Below are 21952 nucleotides of genomic sequence, written 5' to 3'. Positions count from 1 at the left end.
TTGACATTTCTACCCCCTGTGCAGCCTCCAAGTTCTTGCCCGCTAACTCTGTTGTACCGGACACCACAGTTTCATCTACCTGTGCACTCCATAGTGCTGTTTTCAATTGATCAGGCAGGGCGCAGCTTCTCAGACAGACACATTAAAGTTCTTAAGAGGATTCACCTTTATCCCTTCTCACAGGACTACACTAATGAGCTACTTCTTGATCTAAAGCTTTATGTGTGGAAGCTCAATTTAAAATGTTTTTTTCATGACCACAACTCAGATAACAAAACAGCGATTCCACTAAAACAGCGCAAAATACTTCGCACCACTCTCTTGTGTAGAAAGCGAAGCACTTTCAACCCTGTTCTCAATGGCACCCTAGCTACTTTCCTTAAAGTCTGTGAAAAAGACTTTAGAACACCATCTGCTAATAAAGCACCTTAAAAATGGGTCAAACTATCCCAAAGGGAATTCACTGCTCTAAAAGCGCTTTCTTCTGATACCACCTTGCACATTATGAAAGCGGACAAGGGAAAAGGTGTTGTGCTTCTGAAGCAAACTAAATATTGCAGTTATGGAAGCTGACCTTAATAACAGTGACTTTTTCCAGCCTGTCACCTTGAAAGTCATTCACGATAGTTTCAAAGTCATCGATCAGCTTTTTGAAATCTCCCCATAGTGACCAATACATTTCGCTTGATGAATTCTTGTCTGCCCAAGATCCAAGCCTAGGGAAATGCTTTGGCATTCCAAAGGTGCATAAAAATCCAGACAACCCCCCGTTCTGCCATATCATTTCAAACAAACAAACTAAAACAGAGAACATCTCTGAAAATATGGACTCTTGCCTCATTCCTTTAGTTCAAAAAACTCCGTTTTACATCGGAGATTCCTGGGCTTTCTTAAACATTCTGTTTCAAGCTAATCTGGACCTCGAACAATGTATACTTGTTACTCTTTATGTTGTATCCCTTTATACCAACATACCACACAAGGAAGGGATAGCGTTTATTAAATGATACCTACACAAATTTGCTGGATTTCCTCAAGACAGACTCGTGTGTCTAACTGCCCTGATTGATACGGTTTGTGTTTTTCGGCTTTTCCCGGTTAGGAGTCGCCACAGCAGAACTCCAGTCCGCTAATGATTGGCAGTTGATTTTTACGTATCGGCTTGCCAGGCCAGACGCACAACCTTCAACGAAGGTACACCCATTCACGCACATCTCCACGCAGAAGACGCTCTAGCTGAGAATCGAACCGGACAGCGTCCTACTTTGAGGTGACAACGCTACCGCAGCACTCTGCAATATTTATTTTAATTTTAACTGAAAGGTATACCAACGGATTAGAGGTCTTGCTATGGGCTCCAGAATGGCCCCGGCTTATGCAAATCTGGTTCTAGCCACTTGGGAGCTCAAACCCTCGTCCACTTGCAAGGGTTCAAATACACCAGGCTTTACCACAGATATATTGACGATGTGTTCTTTGCTTGGACTGGTACTTCTAATCAGCTAGAAAGATTTCTTCAAAACATCAATGACAGTATTTCTTTCTTTACATTCGTCAAATCTGGTAGTGGTCCTAGAGTCTCCTTCCTTGACACCTCCATATCTGTTGATTTACTTAATGGGTGCCTAGTTTCAAACATACACCAAAAAGAAATGTATCGCAACGAATTCTTGGACTTCAGCTCCCAACACCCATTCCACATGAAGAAAACTGTTATCAGGGGTCAATTCATTTATTTATCACGCATTATCAGCAATGACACCATGTTTTCCACTGAGTACGCTTATTTGCATCAACTGTTCCTACAGAAACATTACCGTGATACTCTCATCCAAAGCATTAAAAGCGAAGTCTCGAATGAAACATACACAAAGTTTCAGCCCATTCTGAAATTTGGTTTCTCCCCTAATAAACCTGTTAGCACGGACAATGCTGTTAACAGGACCCTCAGCTTCCCAATCCCTGTCAGCAGGGACATGCACTCGATTAAACAAACTATTCTCAAAAACTGGAACATTGTTTCAAGTACTGATAACCTGAACACTGTTCTGGGCAACCTACCACTGTTCACATATAAGAAAACTCACACCATCAGATCTATGTTCGAAAAGAGGGATTCAGCTTTCTCTACTGACAATATTTGTAACTTTAATGAGCCTCCTGGCATGTTCACATGTACTAACTGTGTCTGCTGCAAACATATGCTCGTAAGCACGAGCTACACTTTTGCTCACAATAACCGCAGTTAATTTCAGACTCCACTTTGTAATAGCAAAAATATTGTTTACGCAGCTGTTTGTGAAACATGCCATCACTTCTAAATCGGAAAGACATGCCGTAAACTTTCCGATAGAGTCAAGGTACATTACAGTGCTATAAGATCTCTTGACTGCAGAAATGCGCTAGCTACGGACTCTACTACTTGCCGTGATTTCACCAAGTTCAATCTTTCTGTCCTCGAACAAGTTGAACTTTTCTTTGGAGATTACTCCACTCTCCTCTAAGTCAAAGAGCTCAAATGGCAGTTGCGCTTGGGAGCAGACTGCGCCCCGGGACTTAATGATAATCTTAACCTGAAATGTGTCATGCGGTGGCAGGAATAGATTTATATATTGCAAATTGTATACATTTTTCCATATGTTGTATGTTCTGTTCTCAAAAAAGTTTTTGTTTATCCTAACCTAGGCTTGTTTATTACAATGTACTATAGCGATACATTACTGCGATTAGCATACTTAATCGCCTGCTATTGGTCATGCCATATCTACTCATTTGCCATTGGTTGTTTTTCCACTTCTTTGCCTTTGCATTATCTTTGTGACTTTGGGTATATGATTGGTTTAAACTATATCTAGCTAGCACTGGATTGATCCTTTTCTACCTTTTGTTACTGTATCACAGACTGAATATTTATAGGATTTTTACGTTCGCGATTGGATAAAAGTTACAAATGTACCTATTTTCAATATTTTGTCACCTAAACATTATATATGGTCTTAAACATCTTCTTTGTAATGTTTTCTGATGAAGTTCCAGTATATTGACTGAATGAAAGTGCTTTATACAATCTGTTCCTGAGTCGTGTCTCTTTTTCAATGCCGTAGAAGTTTGTCTTGATTTATGCAGTTTCTTCGATACAGTCTCAGTGCTTCTAGCATATATATATATATATATATATATATATATATATATATATATATATATATATATATATATATATATATATATATATATATATATATCTATATATATATATATATCTATATATATATATATATCTATATCTATATATATATATATCTATATATATATATCTATATATACATACATACATACACACATACATATACACACATTATATATATATATATATATATATATATATATATATATATATATATATATATATATATACACACATACATATAAATAAATAAATACATACATAAATTATATATATATATATATATATATATATATATATATATATATATATATAAAAAGTACAGTTTTGTACCTACCATAAATGTAGATGTTCGAAGATCCACATTGCTGCAGTCCTTACTTATGGGTAGTCCGCTGTCCTCGGTCGGCCCGAATACCAAAGTATTAGGCTGCCGCGGGTCATGGGTGCCTAGATCTGACACCAGAGCGTCAGGGTATAAAGGCGCATGACCGACGTCATATCCTCAGTCTTTTCTTGCCCCAGATGTCAGAAGGCAAAACCAGAAAGGCCACTGCCAAAAACAGGATACCTCCCAAAGACATGCCCAACAACAACCATCACCTAAAGCATAGCACCAAGTCAAAATACAGAGGGAAAGGAGGGAGGGTAAATTGGACTGCAGCAATGTGGATCTTTGAACATCTACATTTATGGTAGGTACAAAACTGTACTATGTTCTTCATCTCACATTGCTGCAGTCCTTACTTATGGGTAGAATCCCAAAGCAGCGGAAAGGGAGGATGGTAAAAATCATAAAGCATTAGGGGCCGCTAAAATGCTCTGTAAAATTGCAGTGGCAAATCCAGCCCTAGACTTAGAATAAAGAGGAAGGTGGTAATGTTTAGAAAAAGGTATGCACTGAACTCCAAGTAGCTGCCTCCAAAATGTCTTTGTAGCTACCCACTTATAAAGGCCGTAGAAGTAGCAGTAGCCCTAGTGGAATGAGGCCTGATTCCAGCAGGAATCTCCTTACCATGATGGGAATAACAAAAGAAATACAAAACCCAATCCATTTAGAAATAGTTTGTTTTGAAACAGGTTTACCCTGTGAACCCAAAGCAAAAGAAACAATTGCTGAGACTGTCTGAACTCCTTGGTTCTGCTCAAATAATAACGCAACTGCCTGTGAATATCCAAAGTATGCAAAATTTTCTCCCTTTATTTTGGGGTTTGCATAAAAAGTAGGCAAATGAATAGTTTGATTTAAGGCCACACTAGAAACCACTTTAGGCATAAAGGAAGGATTAGTATGCAAAAGATACCCTATCCTTATGAAAAATCAGGAAAGGCTCCACTGCCATGAGGGCCTGTAATTCCAGAAACCCTTCTTGCAGAGGTAATGGCCAACAAAAAAGCAGTTTTCCATGATAAATACTTTAACTCGGCAGTAGCTGCAGGCTCAAAAGGTTGTAGAGTAAGTTTTTCCAACATAAAATTGAGATCCCAAGCAGGAGTAGGAGCTCTACGTGGGGGTCTTATATTCTTTGCCCTCTAAGAAATTGCTTAAACCAAGGATGAGAGAATAAAGGAGGGTCACAATCATAGTGAGCAGAAATGGCTGCAGCATGGACCTTTATTGAGGAGAAAGACAAACCCTTGTCCAATAACTCAGTAAGATATTGAAGAGCAACACTTAAATCAGGTTTGGAGACAAAGTCCTTTCCTTTGCTCCAAATAAAAAATCTCCTCCATTTATCAGCGTAAACTTTCCTGGTACTAGGCCTCCTGGCCTCCAAAATAACATTCAAAACTTGTTGTGGAAGCTGAGACCCTGCAGAGTCTAAAACAGAATATGCCAGGCTGTTAGATGCAGAGACTGAATCTTGACATTGAGGAAGTGACTGTCCTCTTGTGACAAAAGGTGCGGAATCAAAGGCAGAGGCCATGGGGGTTCTCGTACTAAACTCCTCAGTAGTGGGTACCAGTGTTGTCGAGGCCAATCCGGTGCTATCAAAATCATGGTTGGCTTGTCTTGTCTGGCCTTCAAAAGTACCTTGGGAAGAAGAGGCAGAGGTGGAAAGGCATATACATGCAGATTGTTCCAACTGAAAGATAGAGCGTCCACCTTCCAAGCTGTGTGATAAAACATTTTTGTGCAAAACTTTGGCAACTGGTAATTTAGTGGAGAAGCGAACAGATCTATGTCTGGAGTTCCCCATAACACTGTCAACTGTTGAAATACATGAGGATCCAATTTCCACTCGTGAGGATCCACTATTTGTCTGCTCAATACATCTGCTAAAGGAGTTCTGTGCTCCTGGTAGAAACCTTGCCTGAAGATTGAGGTGTAGATTGAGAGCAGTTTCCCACAGAATCATCGCTTGCCTGCAAAGAGAGTAAGAATGGGTTCCCCCCTGCTTGTTGATGTACCACATGACAGTAATGTTGTCTGTTTGAATCAACACCTGCCCTGGATGAAGTAAATCTTTGAAAGCCATCAATGCAAACTGGACTGCTAACATTTCCTTCAAGTTGATATGCAAATGTTGGAGTTTGACAGGCCACGTGTTTTGCACCCATTTTCCATTGAGGTGTGCTCCCCAAGCCTTGTCCGAGGCATCTGTCGTTAGAATCTGACTCGCCTCTGGCCGGGTCACAGAGAGTCCCTTGTTTAGGTGACATTCCTGAGCCCACCACAAAAACTCCTTCTGAATGCAAGGTATTATCTGAATGACAGTGTCTAGATCTTGGCAGTGCTGTGTCCACACATTTTTGAGATACCATTGAAGCTTCCTCATATGCAATTTGGCATTGGGAAGCACCAGAATACAAGATGCCATGAACCCCAAGGCTTGAAGGACTGTCCTTGCAGTCAGCCTGGACCGTAGAGACATTTGCTGGAAATAAAGAGAAAGGCTTCTTTGTTTGTCCGGGGTCAAAAAAGCCATCTGGGAAGCTGTATTCAGTCTCACACCCAGAAAGCACATGTCCTGAGAGGGTACTAGACTGGACTTTGTTTCGTTCACAGAATACCCTAGGCATCTTAACACTGCCATCACATACTGTAGATGATGAAGAAGTTCGTCCTTTTCTTGTGCAATAATCAGGCAGTCGTCCAAATAAGGATAAATCTGTCTTCCTCTTAGTCTGAAAAATGCTATCACTGGAGCCAGAACCTTTGTGAACACTCTGGGCGCAGTAGATAAGCCAAAGGGCAATGCAGAGAACTGATAATGTAAATTTCCAGCCCGAAAACGCAGGTACCTCCTGCAACTGGGCCTGATAGGAACATGAAGGTAAGCCTCTTTGAGATCCAGAGTAACCATCCAGTGATCTTTTCCCAACAGAGGTAAAAGCTGTTGTAAAGTCAGCATCTTGAACTTTGGCATGTCCAGGTAAGTGTTGAGGATAGATAAATCCAAAATTGGTCTCCACGTGTTTCCTTTCTTTGGAACTAGAAACAGGCGAGAATAAAATCCTAGGCCCACTTCTGACAGAGGAACTGGCTGTATAGCTCCTATTTGAAGAAGTAAAGAAATTTGTCTGTGAGCCTCTATCCTTTGCCGAGGAGGGACGTCTGGCATGCCTTTGAAAGGAGGCATGGTATGTAAATAGAACGGTTTATAATGTCCAATACCCATTTGTCCTGGGTGACTAAATACCAATTTTGCTTGAAAAGAGCCAACTTTCCTCCCAAAGGAGCTGCCAGGCAAGAGGAATCTGGCAGCTGAAAATGCAGGTCATAGGGCCTGTTTACGAAAGGACTGGCCCCTGCCCTCACCAGCAGATTGAGCAGGCGAACTCCATTGTCTCGGCCTGAAGGTACTCTGAGCTCTGCCCCTACCACGCCTAGATCTACCCCTAGACTGAGAATCAGAAGAAGGGTACGTCCACCCCTTAGGCCAATTTCTACTAAACTTTGGAGGTTGTGCCAGCAAAAAATCTTTAACAGTCTGCATAGACTTAGCCTTGTCTTCCATTTTCTTTAAGACTGACTCCACAGGAGGACCAAACAAAACTTCAGACTGCAAAGGGGCATCCAGAATTCTAGACTTAACATGCTCAGACAAATTCTGATCCTTAAGCCAGTGCCTACGAATAACTGAACCAGTGGCAGCCACCCTAGAAGAAGCCTGTAAAGCATCAAAACCACATTGCAAAGAGTGCTTACCCACCTGTTCAGAAACATGCACTAAATCCTGCAATTCTTTACACTCTATGCCCTCTGCCAAAGCATCCACTTTAGATCTTAGCTGAGAAAGGAGGAAATTCTGATACTTCAACATATGAAACTGGCAGTTCAAAGCTCTCATTGCTAAAGTAGAAGAGGTATACACCTTCTTACCCCATCTATCCAAAGCTCTAGCTTCCTTATCCAGAGGAACCGGATTCTTAACAACAGAGGCTCTAACACCCTTAGGCCCCTGACTAATAGTTTCTGGGTCCGCCCTAGGACTCTTATACAGATATTTATGAGCCTCAGGCACCCTGTAATACCTGTCCGGTTTAACTGGGGCAGGAGGCACAGAATCAGAATCAGGATTAAGGGAAGCTCGAGAAAACATCTGAAACAACATCCAAAACCGGAGGTATAGCTAAGGGTCTATGCTGTGGTAAAACAAGAACTCCTAAGCCTCTTCCGGGAATCAGAGTAATCCTGTCCCTCCCACTTAAAATGCTCCCTCATGGAATGCAGAGTTTCTGAGAATGAAAAATCCTCTGGAGGAGAAGCAGAAGGCGTGGAATCCTCTGCATCAGAATCAGAATAAGGAGGGAAATCTTGAATGTCCTCAGTAGAAGACTGAATCATCTGAGGCCTGCTCCAAACTTTCCAACTCTGGCTCCATCCTGGGCCTCTTATCAGGAGGGGGCATAGAACCTCTAATTAAAGTAATCAAATCCTCTGCCATTTTAAGCATGTGCTTTTTAGGCACAGACCCTGAAGAACCAGAACTGACACCAGAGGAAGACAAAACAGACCTGCCCTTAGAAGGAGCCTTAGAAACAGTAGCAGAAGGCCTAACCACCTTGGGCATAGAAGGGAGAATAGTAACCTGAGAGGCCCCTTCAGCCTGACCTGCCTCCTGAGAGGCCACATCTTGTAACATCAAAGTTTCCCCTGGGACTCAACAGAAACTTCAGCGGATCCACCTGTTCAGCTGTAGCTTCTAAGGTCCGCATCCGAACGGACGAATCATCCTGCCTGGGCTTTAAAGATTTGTCTTTGCGCTTCTTAGTAGAAGCAAGCATCGAACATCCGACGGCATATTATAATTACACCTCTTGCCAAAGACTAACCTAGCGCAATCTAACCTCCGCTTTATAGTGCGCTTATTAAACCTAGCACAAAACCGACACCCTCACGCCGTGCTCCGGTCCCAAACAAGGAATACAAAGCGAGTGGTAATCCCTATGCGGTATCTGTTTCCCACAAGAAATACAATTATTCACTTTTCTGACATCCGTAAGTAACTGAGGCAAGAAAAACAAAAATATTCTCACGGGTACTTAGCCCAACTTGGTATCGGTCTGAAACTCCGAAAAAAAAATTTCAGAACGCCGAACGGCACTTGCAACGCTGCTTCTGCATCGGACCATGCGGCAAAAAAGACTGAGGATATGACATCGGTCATGCGCCTTTATACCCTGACGCTCTGATGTCAGATCTAGGCGCCCATGACCGACGTCAGCCTAATACTTTGGTATTCGGGCCGACCGAGGACAGCGGACTACCCATAAGTAAGGACTGCAGCAATGTGAGATGAAGAACATCTGCGGTGGTGGTGCTGCGGTAGCGTTGTCGCCTCACAGTAAGACGTTGTCCTGTTCGATTCTTAGCTAGAGCTTCTTCTGTGTGGAGACATGCGTGAATGGGTGTACCTTCGCTGAAGGTTGTGCGTCAGGGCCAGCAACTCGGCACGTAAAAATATACTGCCAATCATTAGCGGACTGGAGTTCCGCTGTGGTGACCCCTAACCGGGAAAAGCCAAAAGACGCACACACACATATCTATATACACACACACACACATATATATATATATATATATATATATATATATATATATATATATATATATATATATATATATATATATATATATATATATATATATATATATATATATATATATATATATATATATATATATATATATATATATATAGATATATATATATATATATATATATAGATATATATATATATATATATATATATATATATACATACATATCTATATATATATATATATATATATATATATACATATCTATACACACACAATATATTATATATACACACACACACACAAATATACATATATATATATATATATATATATATATATATATATATATACACATACACACACATATATATATATATATATATATATATATATATATATATATACATATATATATACACATATATATATATATATTATATATATAATAGCGATATATATATATATATTTTATATATATATATATATATATATATATATATATATATATATATATATATATACACATGTATATATATATGTATATATATATACATATGTATATATATGTATACACACACACACACACACACACACACACACACACACACACACATATATATATATATATATATATATATATATATATATAGATACACACACACAAATAAATAAACAGAGAGAGACTGGATTTTACACAGAAAAAGAAAATATTCCAGAACAAACGTACTGCAAGAAAAAAATAATCAGTACAAAATAGCCAAAGATAAACGTTTTCCATCTAAAAGTAGTGCTGAGGTCTAACTATAATACCTGAGCTTTCAAAACCTAGTCCATTCAGAGGCAAAACTGATAGAACAAAACTTACAAGGCTAAACCAACAGACAGCATTGCTCTTCAACCTCAGCTCTGACTCGGCCATACTCTAGCTCGAAGTCTTTCAATTGGCTGGGCTAAGAGGTATCCCATGCTGCACTGCTCCCTTTCCCCAGATCTGGTCTGCTGCAAGCTCAATCACTCACCCTTCATACGCATAAGACAGAGAAGGAAAAACATTCCAGTAATAAAAGGAGTACTGAAACCAGAACTAACCTCTAGGACCTCCAGGATGGGGGAAGGGGGGGGGGTAAGTATGAATGTGAGGAGAGATGGACTACATACATAGAACGTTATGGGGAGTACATAACTTCTTGATGTTATGTAGTCCAATCTCACCTACATTCTTACCCGTGGGACAGCGTCCCCAGCACCTGAATCCTGGGAGGCTCAGTGGAAAATACTCCTGAGCTCTGTGGAACTAAATGAAGATCTGCCTCTGGATACCAAATCCAATTTGTAGAGAGTAATAAAGGTGCGAGGAGATGCCCATGTAGCCGCAGCACAAATACTATCCATAGACATCCTGGCCTTAAATGCTGTAGAGGTAGATATTGATCTGGTAGAATGAGCCTTCACTCTAAATGGTAAATCCTTACCACCTGAAGCATAAATAAAGGAAATACAACTAGAGATCCATCTAGACAAGTCACTTTGGAAACAGGAGACCCAATCCTATTTGCTGAAAATGAGACAAATAGCTGATCCGATTTTCTAAGATCCTTCGTTCTATGCAAATAAAAACGCAACTTGTCTGTGAACATCCAGCTGAAGTTTAAATTCTGCCTCATTAGAAAACGCTGGAAAAAATACGGGCAGTTCAATGGATTGGTTGAGATTACTAACCAAAGCCACTTTCGGCATAAAGGAAGGAAGGGTTTGGTCTGAGAGAAACCCTGTCTTTGTGAAATCTCAAGTAAGGCGGTCTGATGGACAAAGCTTGGAGCTCCAAGACACATCTAGCTGAAGTGATGGCTACCAAAAAGATGGTCTTCAAAGTCAAATATTTCAATTCAGAAGTAGCTGCAGGCTCAAAAGGGGGATGAAGTGAGACATTGCAGCACAAAATTTAGGTCCCAAGGCACGACCGGGTCAAAGACTGGAGGGCAAAGCAGCATAGTGCCCTTCAAGAATGCCTTACAAAGTCTATGCACCATTAGACTGGGTTCATTAGTGACGTGAAAAGTGGAAATAGCCACCAACTGGACTTAAATGGTTGCGGCTGCTGACCCCCGATTGAAAAGCATGGAGAGAGATTCCAGAACTGAAGAAATTAGAGCTGTATACGGATCAATTTGTCTTGCATGAGCCCAGATGGAGAATCATTTTCATTTAGTGGAATAAATCTTTCTGGTCAAAGGCTTATGGGAAGAAGACAGAATATAAAACCACTTCCGGAGAAAAATTATGAAGCCTGACTAGTGATGGAAGTGCAGTAGCCAGGCCGTCAACCGGAGGGTCTGAAGAGAAGAATGGAACTGCCCTGACATACGAGTCAGCTGATCTGTCTGTGGGTCCAGAATCCAGGGGGCGCCCATGAGATCGGGATGGATAAAGGGGAACCAAATTTGATGAGGTCAGTGTGGAGCAATCAGAATCATTCGGCTTCCCAAGGATTGCGCTTTCTGAATAAGCTTCGACTGCAGAGGAACAGGCGGGAAGTAGACCGGAGGGCCAATCGTGAACTACAGCGTCCCTGCGTGACTACTCCTAGGGGGGTTAAGAGTGAAGTAGCTACTGCACTTGGTATTGAGGGGACTGGCAAATAGGTCGGAGAAAGGCTGACCCCATCTGCAGAAAATCTGCTCGGCAACCTGACTGTTCATGGACCACTCGTGAGGCATCAGAATAGCTCTGCTCAACCTGTCGGCGATCACATTGGACTTCCCCGGAATGTGCGTTGCTACAAGAAAACGTTGGGAGGATGCTGCTCACTGCCACACTCGAATGGGGGTATGACTTGGTTCCTCTCCGTTTGTTCAGATACCATACCACAGACATATTGTCTGAGTGGATCGCAATTGTCCAGAGAGAGGAAGAAAGCTCTGAAGTGCTTGCAAAGCTAGTAGCACTGCTCTCATCTCCAACATATTGATCTGCAGATGTATCTCGTGTTCCTGCCACGTGCCTTGGTCTGTCCTGCCTAGATAATGCCCCCCCCACCCAATCTGGGAGGCATCTGTGGCCTCTGTGGCAACAGGAGGGGATGGGACGAAGGGCTTTCCCGCATTGAGGTTGCTGGTATGAAGCCACCAGCATAGATCTTGCTTGCACTTGTCTGTGATCATTATAAGATGAGAAAGCGGAAGATGTTGTAGAGCCCACTGGGCGAAGAGCAGCCATTGAAGGAGCCTCATATGTAGCCTCGCAAGACAGGAACCGGCATAATTGTTACAGCCATCATCCCTAACAACTTGAGAACCATTTTTACCTTCACTTTTTTCAGAGGGAGCAACGCGTATACCTGTTGTTACAAACCCTGAATCCTTTCTTGTGGTAAACACACCCTCATGAGCACAGTGCCTAACGCGGTGCCTATATAGGTGACACGCTGCAAGGGCAACAAGCCAGACTTTTCACAGTTTAGAGTGATACCCAATTGTTGACACAGCTTGATAGTGGCGTTTCTTGTCTGTAGTAGCAGATGCCTGGTGGTGGCAGAAAGGAGCCAGTTGTCCAGCTACAGAAACACTTGGAATCCCTGACGTCTCAAGTGAGCAGTCACCATTGCCATACATTTGCTGAACACCCTGGGGGCTGTGGTGAGACCAAAGGGCAGGGCACAAAATTGAAAATGACTGGCTCCCAGCCGGAAGCATAGATGACTTCTGGATGCCCTGTCCATCTTTATATGGTAGTAAGCATCCTTGAGGTCGATGGAGCACATCCACACTTCTTTTCCCAACAAAGGGAGAATATATTGCAACATGACCATTCTGAACTTGGACTTCAGGTGGAGTTTCAAGCGGCTGAGATCCAAGATGGGTCTCAGGTCCCCTGTTCTTTTCAGCATCAAAAATAATCTGGAGCAAGTCCCTAATCCGATCTGGTCTGAGGGGGCATGCTGGATGGCTCCTTTTTCTAGCAGCTTTATAACCTCTGAAGCTGCGGAATCCCTTTGATTGGGTGGAACATCTGGGATTCTTTTGATCGGTGCGGGGGAAGAAGAGAAGGGAATGTGATATCCTGCGGAAACTATTTTTAATACCCACTGGTCCTGGGTGATCTCTTGCCAGGCTTTTGGGTATAGTGAAATGCGACCCCTGACTGGTAACGGAAAGGCGCAATGGAGATGAAGTCTCAGGGAGAACCACAAAAGGAGTAGAGGTCTCCCTGGTTACGTGGGCCTCCTCTGCCTCTAGGTCGGTGTCTACCTAAGTTACCACCCCCTCCCCTGCCTCTGGAGGGGGAATCACTTTGTGCGTCATGGAAACACCTCTGCGATTTCTTGAACCACATTTTCCCACTCTTCTGGACCTTGGGATAAGGTCTAGAAGGCATGGAAAAATGGACTCCCTCAGCAGACAGAGTTTTTCCCTCTTGCTCACACCTAGTGAGAGAGAGTGTCCTTCACCTTGGTTCCGAACAACGAGGAACCATCAAGTTGGCGAATGTAGACTTGAAGGCTTCCGCAAAATTACAGAGGCACATCCAGGAGCGTCTCCCGAGAGAAACTCTGGAACTCGCTGCCCTACTCGCTCCTTCGGCTGCATAAAAGGAGATCAGCCTCATGGAGGAGTTTGCGATAGTCCACGCTCAGATGGCTGCCCTAAATTCTGTGAGCCACTGCGTCAGAAACATTACCTTGCAGAGAATCTCCAAGCTCTTTCAGGAGATCTCTTTGGAGCCGTGTAAAATGTGACAAGTAATTCAGCGACCACAGAGTAAAGGCCGCTGAAGAAAACATATGCTTCCCATACTGGTCCATGGTCCTAGACTCCTTGTTAGGGGGATGGACGGTAGATGAAGTCTCAGCTAGTTCCTTCTTGGTGGCTGCTGCCACCACCATGGCATCTACTGGAACACCCTTTGTGAGAAACTCTGTCAGCGGGGGCGGACAGAAATTTGTTGCGGCTCCTGGGGACTGGTTCTACTCAGTGTCAGGGGGTTTCCCACACCCTTAGGCATACCAGATCCAGGAGTTCGAAGGATGGAGAAACCCAGGAGGCAGAGGGTTGAGCCCCAAAGGCCTTCAGGAACACAGACTCCTCCTCAGAGGGGGGTTTAGAGGGCCAGTCGCCTCTCTGCTTCAAGATCTCTAGTATATCAAAGAAAGATATACTCAGAGGACAACTTGGGGGACCCCTCTGATTCCTTGAGGTGGGTGTCCGATGTGAGACTCTTCCTGGGAGTCGACGTGCTTCCTCTTGCATGTTCTTTTTCTGGATGGCTCCTCAAGCAAAAACTCTGGGGGGCCTTCAGAAAATTGGGGACCACTCATGGAGGTATCCTGAGGCCTTGGGTCTCCACTTTAAGGATAGGGGATGATCAGAGACCGATACCGGAGCTGGAGGGAGTAGAGTGTCAGTGCTGTATGATGCAGCTGAGGACCTGGCCAGCATGTATGACCTCGAAAGCTGGTCCCCCCGGCTCCGAAGCTCAACTAACCATGGAAGACCTCGGAGCAGAAGGGGACAAGGTCCGAAGCAGAAGCAAGGGTCAGGCAACCCAAGCCGAAGCACAGAGAGGGAGGCTAGGAGCCATAGAGCATCCCAAGACTTCCCCCTCGGGTACGACCGAGGAACCAGGAGTCCTGGACTACGTGGACGGAGCAGACTGGGTTGGAGCCGATAAGCCAGGATGAGCTATCGGAGCCAACCTAGAAGCATCAGATGGCACTGACCACTTTGACTCCGAAGGCTGAGATTTGCTCAGAGGATCTATCGACGATGGATGGGTGACTGGCTCTGGGGCCGACTGGGCTGGAGCCGAACGCAATTTAGCCAGCCAGTGTTTGGAGCAGTTTCTGCACCACTCTATCCACAGAGAGAGTCCTGGAGGACCTAGAGGGCAAGGTAGAAGATCTAGACCTCCTCTCTTAAGGAGACCTACTAGGAGGAGAAACCGGTCTAAAAACTGGAGACTGGCTCCGAGCTAGTATCTCGGTCACCGGCTCCAAAAGGCTGGGAGCCGATGTAGGTTCTGTCGATTCACAAACTTCCTTTGGCACCGAAGACAGTGGAGCGGAGGATGCCACAGCAAACTTAGTAACTTTCTCCGGAGGCTCCGATGAGACTGAGCCGGACATCATTTTTTTGCTTTGGAGGTTTTGTCTCTTTGAGGGAGAGGACTTAGCCCTAGAAGACCTCTCCAAATCTTCCTCGAAGGAGGGTTTCAGTAATCCCTCTCCAAATCTTCTTTGAAGGAGGGTTTCAGTAACCCCTTCAGAATTAGTTTGTTCTTCCTTTCTTGAAGGACACGAGGGCTGAATAAGTGACAGAACGAACAAGACTCCTGAAGGTGGATAGCCCCCAAACAATCAACACAGAGTGCCCATCAGTAATAGACATCTTATACCCATATTTACTACATTTCTTGAAGCCCGAAGGCTTATGTTCTTTTGCATCCTTAGACACGATTGGCAGGACTCTAGACACAACACAACAGTCAAACCTGACACCAGCAACAAAGCGCGGGAACTAGACTCTTAAAGAAAAAACTGCAGACATCACACAAGGACCTCGAACTCAAAAGGCCCTGACAGGAAACAAGGGGAAGGACTAGGTCCTCTAACTTAAACGGCCCTAACCCGGAGGGATAGGGTACCTAAAAAACAAAAGAAGGGTAAACAGATAACCAAAGGAGGACTAGGTCCTCTAACTGAAACGGGCCTAGCCCATTGGGAGATAGCCAACGGGATACTGACAAATAGTAAGACAAAGGCCACGAAAGGCCACACAAAAAAGCTTCCACAAACCAACAACACACACACCTAGCTATGAAAATAGTTTTTGGAGCAACAATTTTAGTCAAAGAAGACAAAAAGTTGTACTTCGCCACAGCCAAGAGTGAGACCACGTCTGAGCTTTACGAGCAGCAAACGAGATCTGGGGAAAGGGAGCAGTGCAGCATGGGATACCTCTTAGCCCAGCCATTTGAAAGACTTCGAGCTAGTGTATGGCCGAGTTAGAGCAGAGGTTCAGCTCCGAACCCACGGGTAAGAATGTAGGCAAGATTGGACTACATAACATCTACAGTTATGTTGTATTATACTGCACATATACATACACACACACACACACACACACACACACACACACACACACACACACACACACACACACACACACACACACACACAGAAAGATCACACGTTCTTATGCATTTTATGACAAATGGATATTATTGCAAATTAAAATCACATTTTAGTTTAGCTGCTGCAGGCTTTAGAAGACTTAAGTGCAGCTCACAAATCTGACAAATTGCGATTCAGAAAGCAACATGTTTATAAATAAATCTCACTTCATCTATGTATGCTAAGTGCTTGTAATAGGACAAAAGTTCACAGCTGAAAATGTCCAGCCTCTGACATCCACCTCGTTCTTCAGACATGCAAACACCTCTGAACATGTAAGACAGAGCTACAGACGTCATAGCAACTGGGCTGTTGGAAGGACAGCTACAGACAAAGGGGAAATCTATACAGAGATAGAATAATTAAAGGGGTGGCTGTTGGGGTATATCAAAGACAGTTGTAGGGACAGACATAGGAATACATGAAGCAAGTGTACACAGCAACAGGAATGTATAGGCAAGACGATTATCCCTACTGCCAATAGTTAGGTCATGTTTGTAACCACCAGAAATAAGGCCCTACTGCAGTATGAGGGATGAATGTGTGTAGACCTACGACTGCAATATGAGGGATGAGTGTGTGTAGACCTATGACGGCAGTATTTGTCACCAAAGGACAACACATTAGAGAGACCATAACAGCTGTGTAAAAGGAATAGGGAAGTGGAGAAAGGCTGTTGTGACATTGGCTATGTGATTTTCTTCTACTGATGTGAGACACCTGCAGCCACACTTACTCCTGTTAGCCTTTTGTAAGGTGAATTCCAGTGCAAGGTTGCACATCCTTAGGAAGGCAAGGAAAACAGTTTACCACATACTTTCAATATACTGGGTGCCTCTTCAGACCCCTGACAGATCCAAAAAAATGCTGCTGGTCCTCCTAATTATGTGCCCAAAAAAGTAGTATAGCTTAACAAACCTGTGTGAGTTAACATGATGACACGCCTCCAAGACTACCAAATTTATACTTATCTGCATGACAAACTGGCAATTTAGGTAAGAAGACATGCAAGCCCAAGACTCTCCATATTTTCATATTTTGCTGCAGCACAGCAGCTGTGAAAGGTGAAAAAGAGATGCTCATCTCTACAGCTTGTGGCTGTGCAGCTGTGTTGCACAAGTGTGTGGGTACACGCACCACTCTACTTCATGAGTAGCCACTCTGCAGAAATCGTACTGTAGCTGTGATTAACAGGCCATCATCATGTTCTTTACAAAAGTTACACCATTTTCATGCAAATTTGGAAATGTAGCATTTTTCTTGAGCCCACCAGAGAAAGCTTGCATGGTATGTGAAGGATAGCTATATTATTTTATCTCCTTCACAGTCAATTCAAGGAGCACCAATTAGGCCAATATCATGGCATTTAAGCAAATGGATGCTTGGTATGACCAAGGGTATCATTAGGATGGGAGAACAGTGCTAGCATCATTTTGCTCTTTGACACAGGAACAACGATGAACTACATGCATGGGAGGCACAGACTACACATTGACCCCCAAATGGTAGAGAGTGGTTCTTGCCTTTATTTTTAAATTTTTATGTTTTTGATTTTTTGTTGTAGGTTTGAGATAGCCGTAGCTAATGGTAAGCAATGGTCAAGCCTATCCTAGGAATTAGGTCTGCAACCATGCAGGTCTTCCATGTCAGGTGGCAGGTGGTGGAGGCGGCACTGCATATTATTTGCCTACTTCATTTTGAGTGAGTTTCTGCAAGTTCCTGTTCCGGGACAGTATCACTTTGTACCATGTTACGGTGACTTCACAGCACCTGGTTTCACACCACATATACCTGTGCCATGTTCAGTTTATGTATTTTAATGGATGTATAGGGAAAGTATACTTGCCTGCTGCCTGTCATATAGCTCATGAGAACTTCATAAGGGACATCACTTACTGTTCAAGTATCTCACCTTACAGTTAACACAGTTCTCTTAACTGTCCTCTTTCTGCAAGACCAGAACCTGATGCTAACAGAGTCATATTCCGCAAAAGGAAAGACTTGCAGCCAGCCAAGATTAAATTCCCCCCTCAAGGGCTTGTCAGATCTGTTAAATTATTCAGTCTAATGTTAACAGATTTATTTAAGATTACCTTACCACATTCTGCGGTTACTGCATGTCCGGATGATAGTTATGCTCTGCAGGCACATCCACTGCATCCTGAACCTACTGTGACTGAGGCTGAGATGCAAGGGGGTAATGAGGCTGTGTGTGCCTCAGAAATTATGAGAGTGGGTTCTGACTTTTTACAGAAAGGAATTCCACCTGCATTTACTCAAGTGACCCAGCCAAAACTGGAGTAGGTGGTAGAGACTGTAGTGGAACTAACAATTGGCAGACCTGGTCTGTATGAACAGTCCTCTGGAGTAAAAAGCCATCCCATCCTCTGCCTTGGGCCACCAGAGGGGGTGGGTGGGAGTGTTTACCATCCCACTGTTACAAGTATCCATCCCCATGTAATGGATTAGGGTAATGTCCATTTGGGCCAGGACAGGACACAGCATATCAGTTGCTCTTCCCCACCCTAGCCCCAGCCATGTGTGCTCCCTTTGCCTTGTAATCAACATCCCATACCATGTGAATTAACCTAACCTCTCCATCAACATTTGTCTACCCCTCTGTTTCTGCCCCACCCCAATACAACCACATTCCAACCCTGATCATCTGTGCTATTCTGTTTTTCTGAACCACACACACTGCCATTCCCCTCCTTTCCTGCCCTGTTCTCTTTCATCCTTCCCCCCTTCCTCTCTCTCCAAAGGGGGGAGGAAGAAAAAAGGATGACATTATAGCCCCATAATAAAATTCATAAATTAATAAAAATAAAAATCACCCCATCCTGATTACTTCCGCATACTTGTCCTTGTGTATTCTTCTTGCTTTTCCCCTTTTCTTACTTTCCTATACACCATTCTTTCACTTTTAGGAATTCAACAAGCATCTCCAAATCTGGGTACCACAACAACACAGTTGCTATTATTACAGGACTACTTCGGTGTTTGGAGCCATCCTGTCTAAGGAATTTTTAACACTCAAAGCTTAGCTGTTAAAAGCACTGCTTAATATGGAGATACATCAATCTGAGTTTACATCTGCTATTCCCAAGAGTTCACCCTATTCCCACGAGTTCACCCTATGTGGCACACAGCCACTACATGGATTTTCTCTTGCACTTTTGGGTATACATTTCACTATGTGGCTTTGCTTACTCACGGAGTTACCATGCACAGCCAGGCCCACTCACACTTTGTGTACGTCTCTATGTACCCTAAAACACAGTTGGCTACCTATAAGAAGTTTTCATTTGGGTACTCACTGCTTCTCTGAGTTGTTGTGCAATGCTGCTCAGCTGTGAAATCAACACATCTCTAGGATTCCTGGCCACTGCCAGGAGATGCTAGTTTTTTGTGGCATGATCACTGCTGGAAAAAAAAAAAAGATGGGCAACTAGTCAGGAAAAAGGCAATTAAACATACACAGTTGAAACAATATGCCTGGAAGAAATTCAACTAGCTCCCCTTTTTGTAATACAATATTCCATAGTTTGCTAGAGTAAGACTTCAGTTTTTAAGCAGTGTTTCCGTCAACTTACCCCAGTGAAGGAAAACAGTTATCTGAGTCTATATCCTACCAAACAATGAAATGTGCCTTTCAGAAACCTAAAGTTATAAGCACTGTCCCAAATTATCTTAAAATATTAAGAACTGCAACTTAAATATACCTTCGAATAGGTTTTCCTATCCTACATTTATTCACATTGATAAGCACGTGTAGAGCTTATGTACCCTAAATTATCTAATTCAAGTCTCAAGTAAGGAAATACAAGCACTCAGAAGAAACGTTCTTTAAATCATGAACACAGCATGACAAAAGCTGCACACCTGCATTTTCAACAGCTCGCATTACATTTAGCTATTAGGAAAATAGGAACATTACTAGGCAAGCAATAATGGGGACCATTAATGATGCATACAGAACTGATTACACCGAGGGCTTATTTTAACCTGCACAAGTATGTAAAAAGCTCATAAAATTCCTTACATTTTGAATTCTGGAAACTGTTGGTATTTCTGAAACTCAGCTTCCCACTCCTGTCGTGTGCTAGGAGGTTTCATTTCTTTAACAAGGTGCCAGTCAACCATTGATAGTCCAGATTCAGTCAGCCTGTGAAAACAAAGTGCGTCAGAAACAAAACGAAACATGAAAACAATGCCTTTGAAATAGATGAACAAAATGTATGTCTGCATGCTTCCCTCTTCTGCCAGCACAGATCTTTCATAATGTCTATAGTTGCACCACATTCCTCGCCTACAAGGCTTCCTTATACAGACCAAAAATATCCAGGTTTTTTTTTTTTTATTTTGCACTGGGGACTTTCATAAACCTCCCTCACCCAATTTTTCTTGGACTTCCAATTTGTTGGTCTTTTAGCCATTCAATCAAGTTTCCACCCCAGACATCACAAATTCAGCTTTAACTTAAAGCAGAGGCCAATGCCCCCATCTAGCAACAAATGTCCTTCCTACTGGGTGGGGGTCAAGGAGTTCCCTCTCCCTATGCTGTTATTAATCCTTCACATGTAGGCATGCCAGCCTACAATTCGGTACGAATACTCTGTGGGAGGTAGCCTATCCATGATCTTGGGAGACTTTCATGTGTAGCAGGAAAGATAAAAGGAAGAAAGTAGCCAGGAAGTAATCCATTGCCACCTAATGCACCTGTACAAGAATAAAACACTGCCAGAAAGCATACCATTAAACAAATTAATTTCTACAAAGTGATTGACATTATGTGGAGGTACCATTCAACACACTACCTTAAGAAATTGGAGTTTGCCATCAGGTTCTAACCTTTCCTCCCCTAGGTAGCTCCATTTCCAAGACTAATTATGAGCAAGGGTATGTGCTATCATGAATTTGGAGGGTTTCTTTCTGCTATGAGCCTGATGAACATTTTTACATTACAGTTTCTGCTCTCACAGCTTTTGATGAACAGCTAAATCTTACCATCTGACTTTCCTGAGAAATGCTATTTCTTCTCCATGTCGGTCTAACTTCAAACCTAGGATCATGGAAGTGTTTCCTCCTCAAAACCTATTTCTATCATAAGACATTAGGTTACTGGAGATCATGCAAACTACATTTCTATTCCTTTAATTTATTTATTAATTTAACTTACTGACATTTGATTACCTGGAAAGTCATGTGGGTAGAAGCCCATTTTCAGTGGAGGCCCAGGGAGAAAAGTTCCAAATTATTAAACAACATTTTAACAACATTTTAAGAACATCAATTTTACAATCTTCAAAATTAACAAAAATACAAACTCAATGAATGTACAACAAAAACATACATCATTTTCGCTCCCCACAATGCCTTCAAAATCAAACTTTGAACTGCTTTTGTAAGCTCCCAAACACTACTACATTTCCTTCTTTAAATAAAACTTCAAAAACACAATACACTATGAACACATCACAAAACGGCCTGTACAGTGGTGGTAATTTTCTTTCCGCTATAAAGTCCAATCTTTCTAGACTTATCCATCAAGGAGCCAAGTTTAACCACCCACTGTGAACTTTGGTACCTCGGCCTTTTGCCTTCAAGG

General features: G+C 42.7%; 1 protein-coding gene across 1 annotated transcript in view; it reads right to left on the bottom strand.

Annotated features, from left to right (window-relative positions):
- Positions 1-21952, bottom strand: part of LOC122789341 (cytochrome c oxidase assembly protein COX15 homolog) — a 547801-nt gene that overhangs the window by 427538 nt on the left and 98311 nt on the right. Inside the window, exon 3 of the mRNA XM_044056719.1 lies at positions 20387-20509. Coding sequence (XP_043912654.1) covers positions 20387-20509 — 123 coding nt within the window. The remainder of the gene's footprint in view (positions 1-20386; positions 20510-21952) is intronic.

Source organism: Protopterus annectens, chromosome 14.part0 (genome assembly GCF_019279795.1).
Source record: "Protopterus annectens isolate FY-2018-M chromosome 14.part0, PAN1.0, whole genome shotgun sequence".
NCBI lineage: Eukaryota > Metazoa > Chordata > Ceratodontiformes > Protopteridae > Protopterus > Protopterus annectens.
Note: the sequence above shows the minus strand (reverse complement) of the source record. Positions and strands in the feature narration are given on the sequence as shown.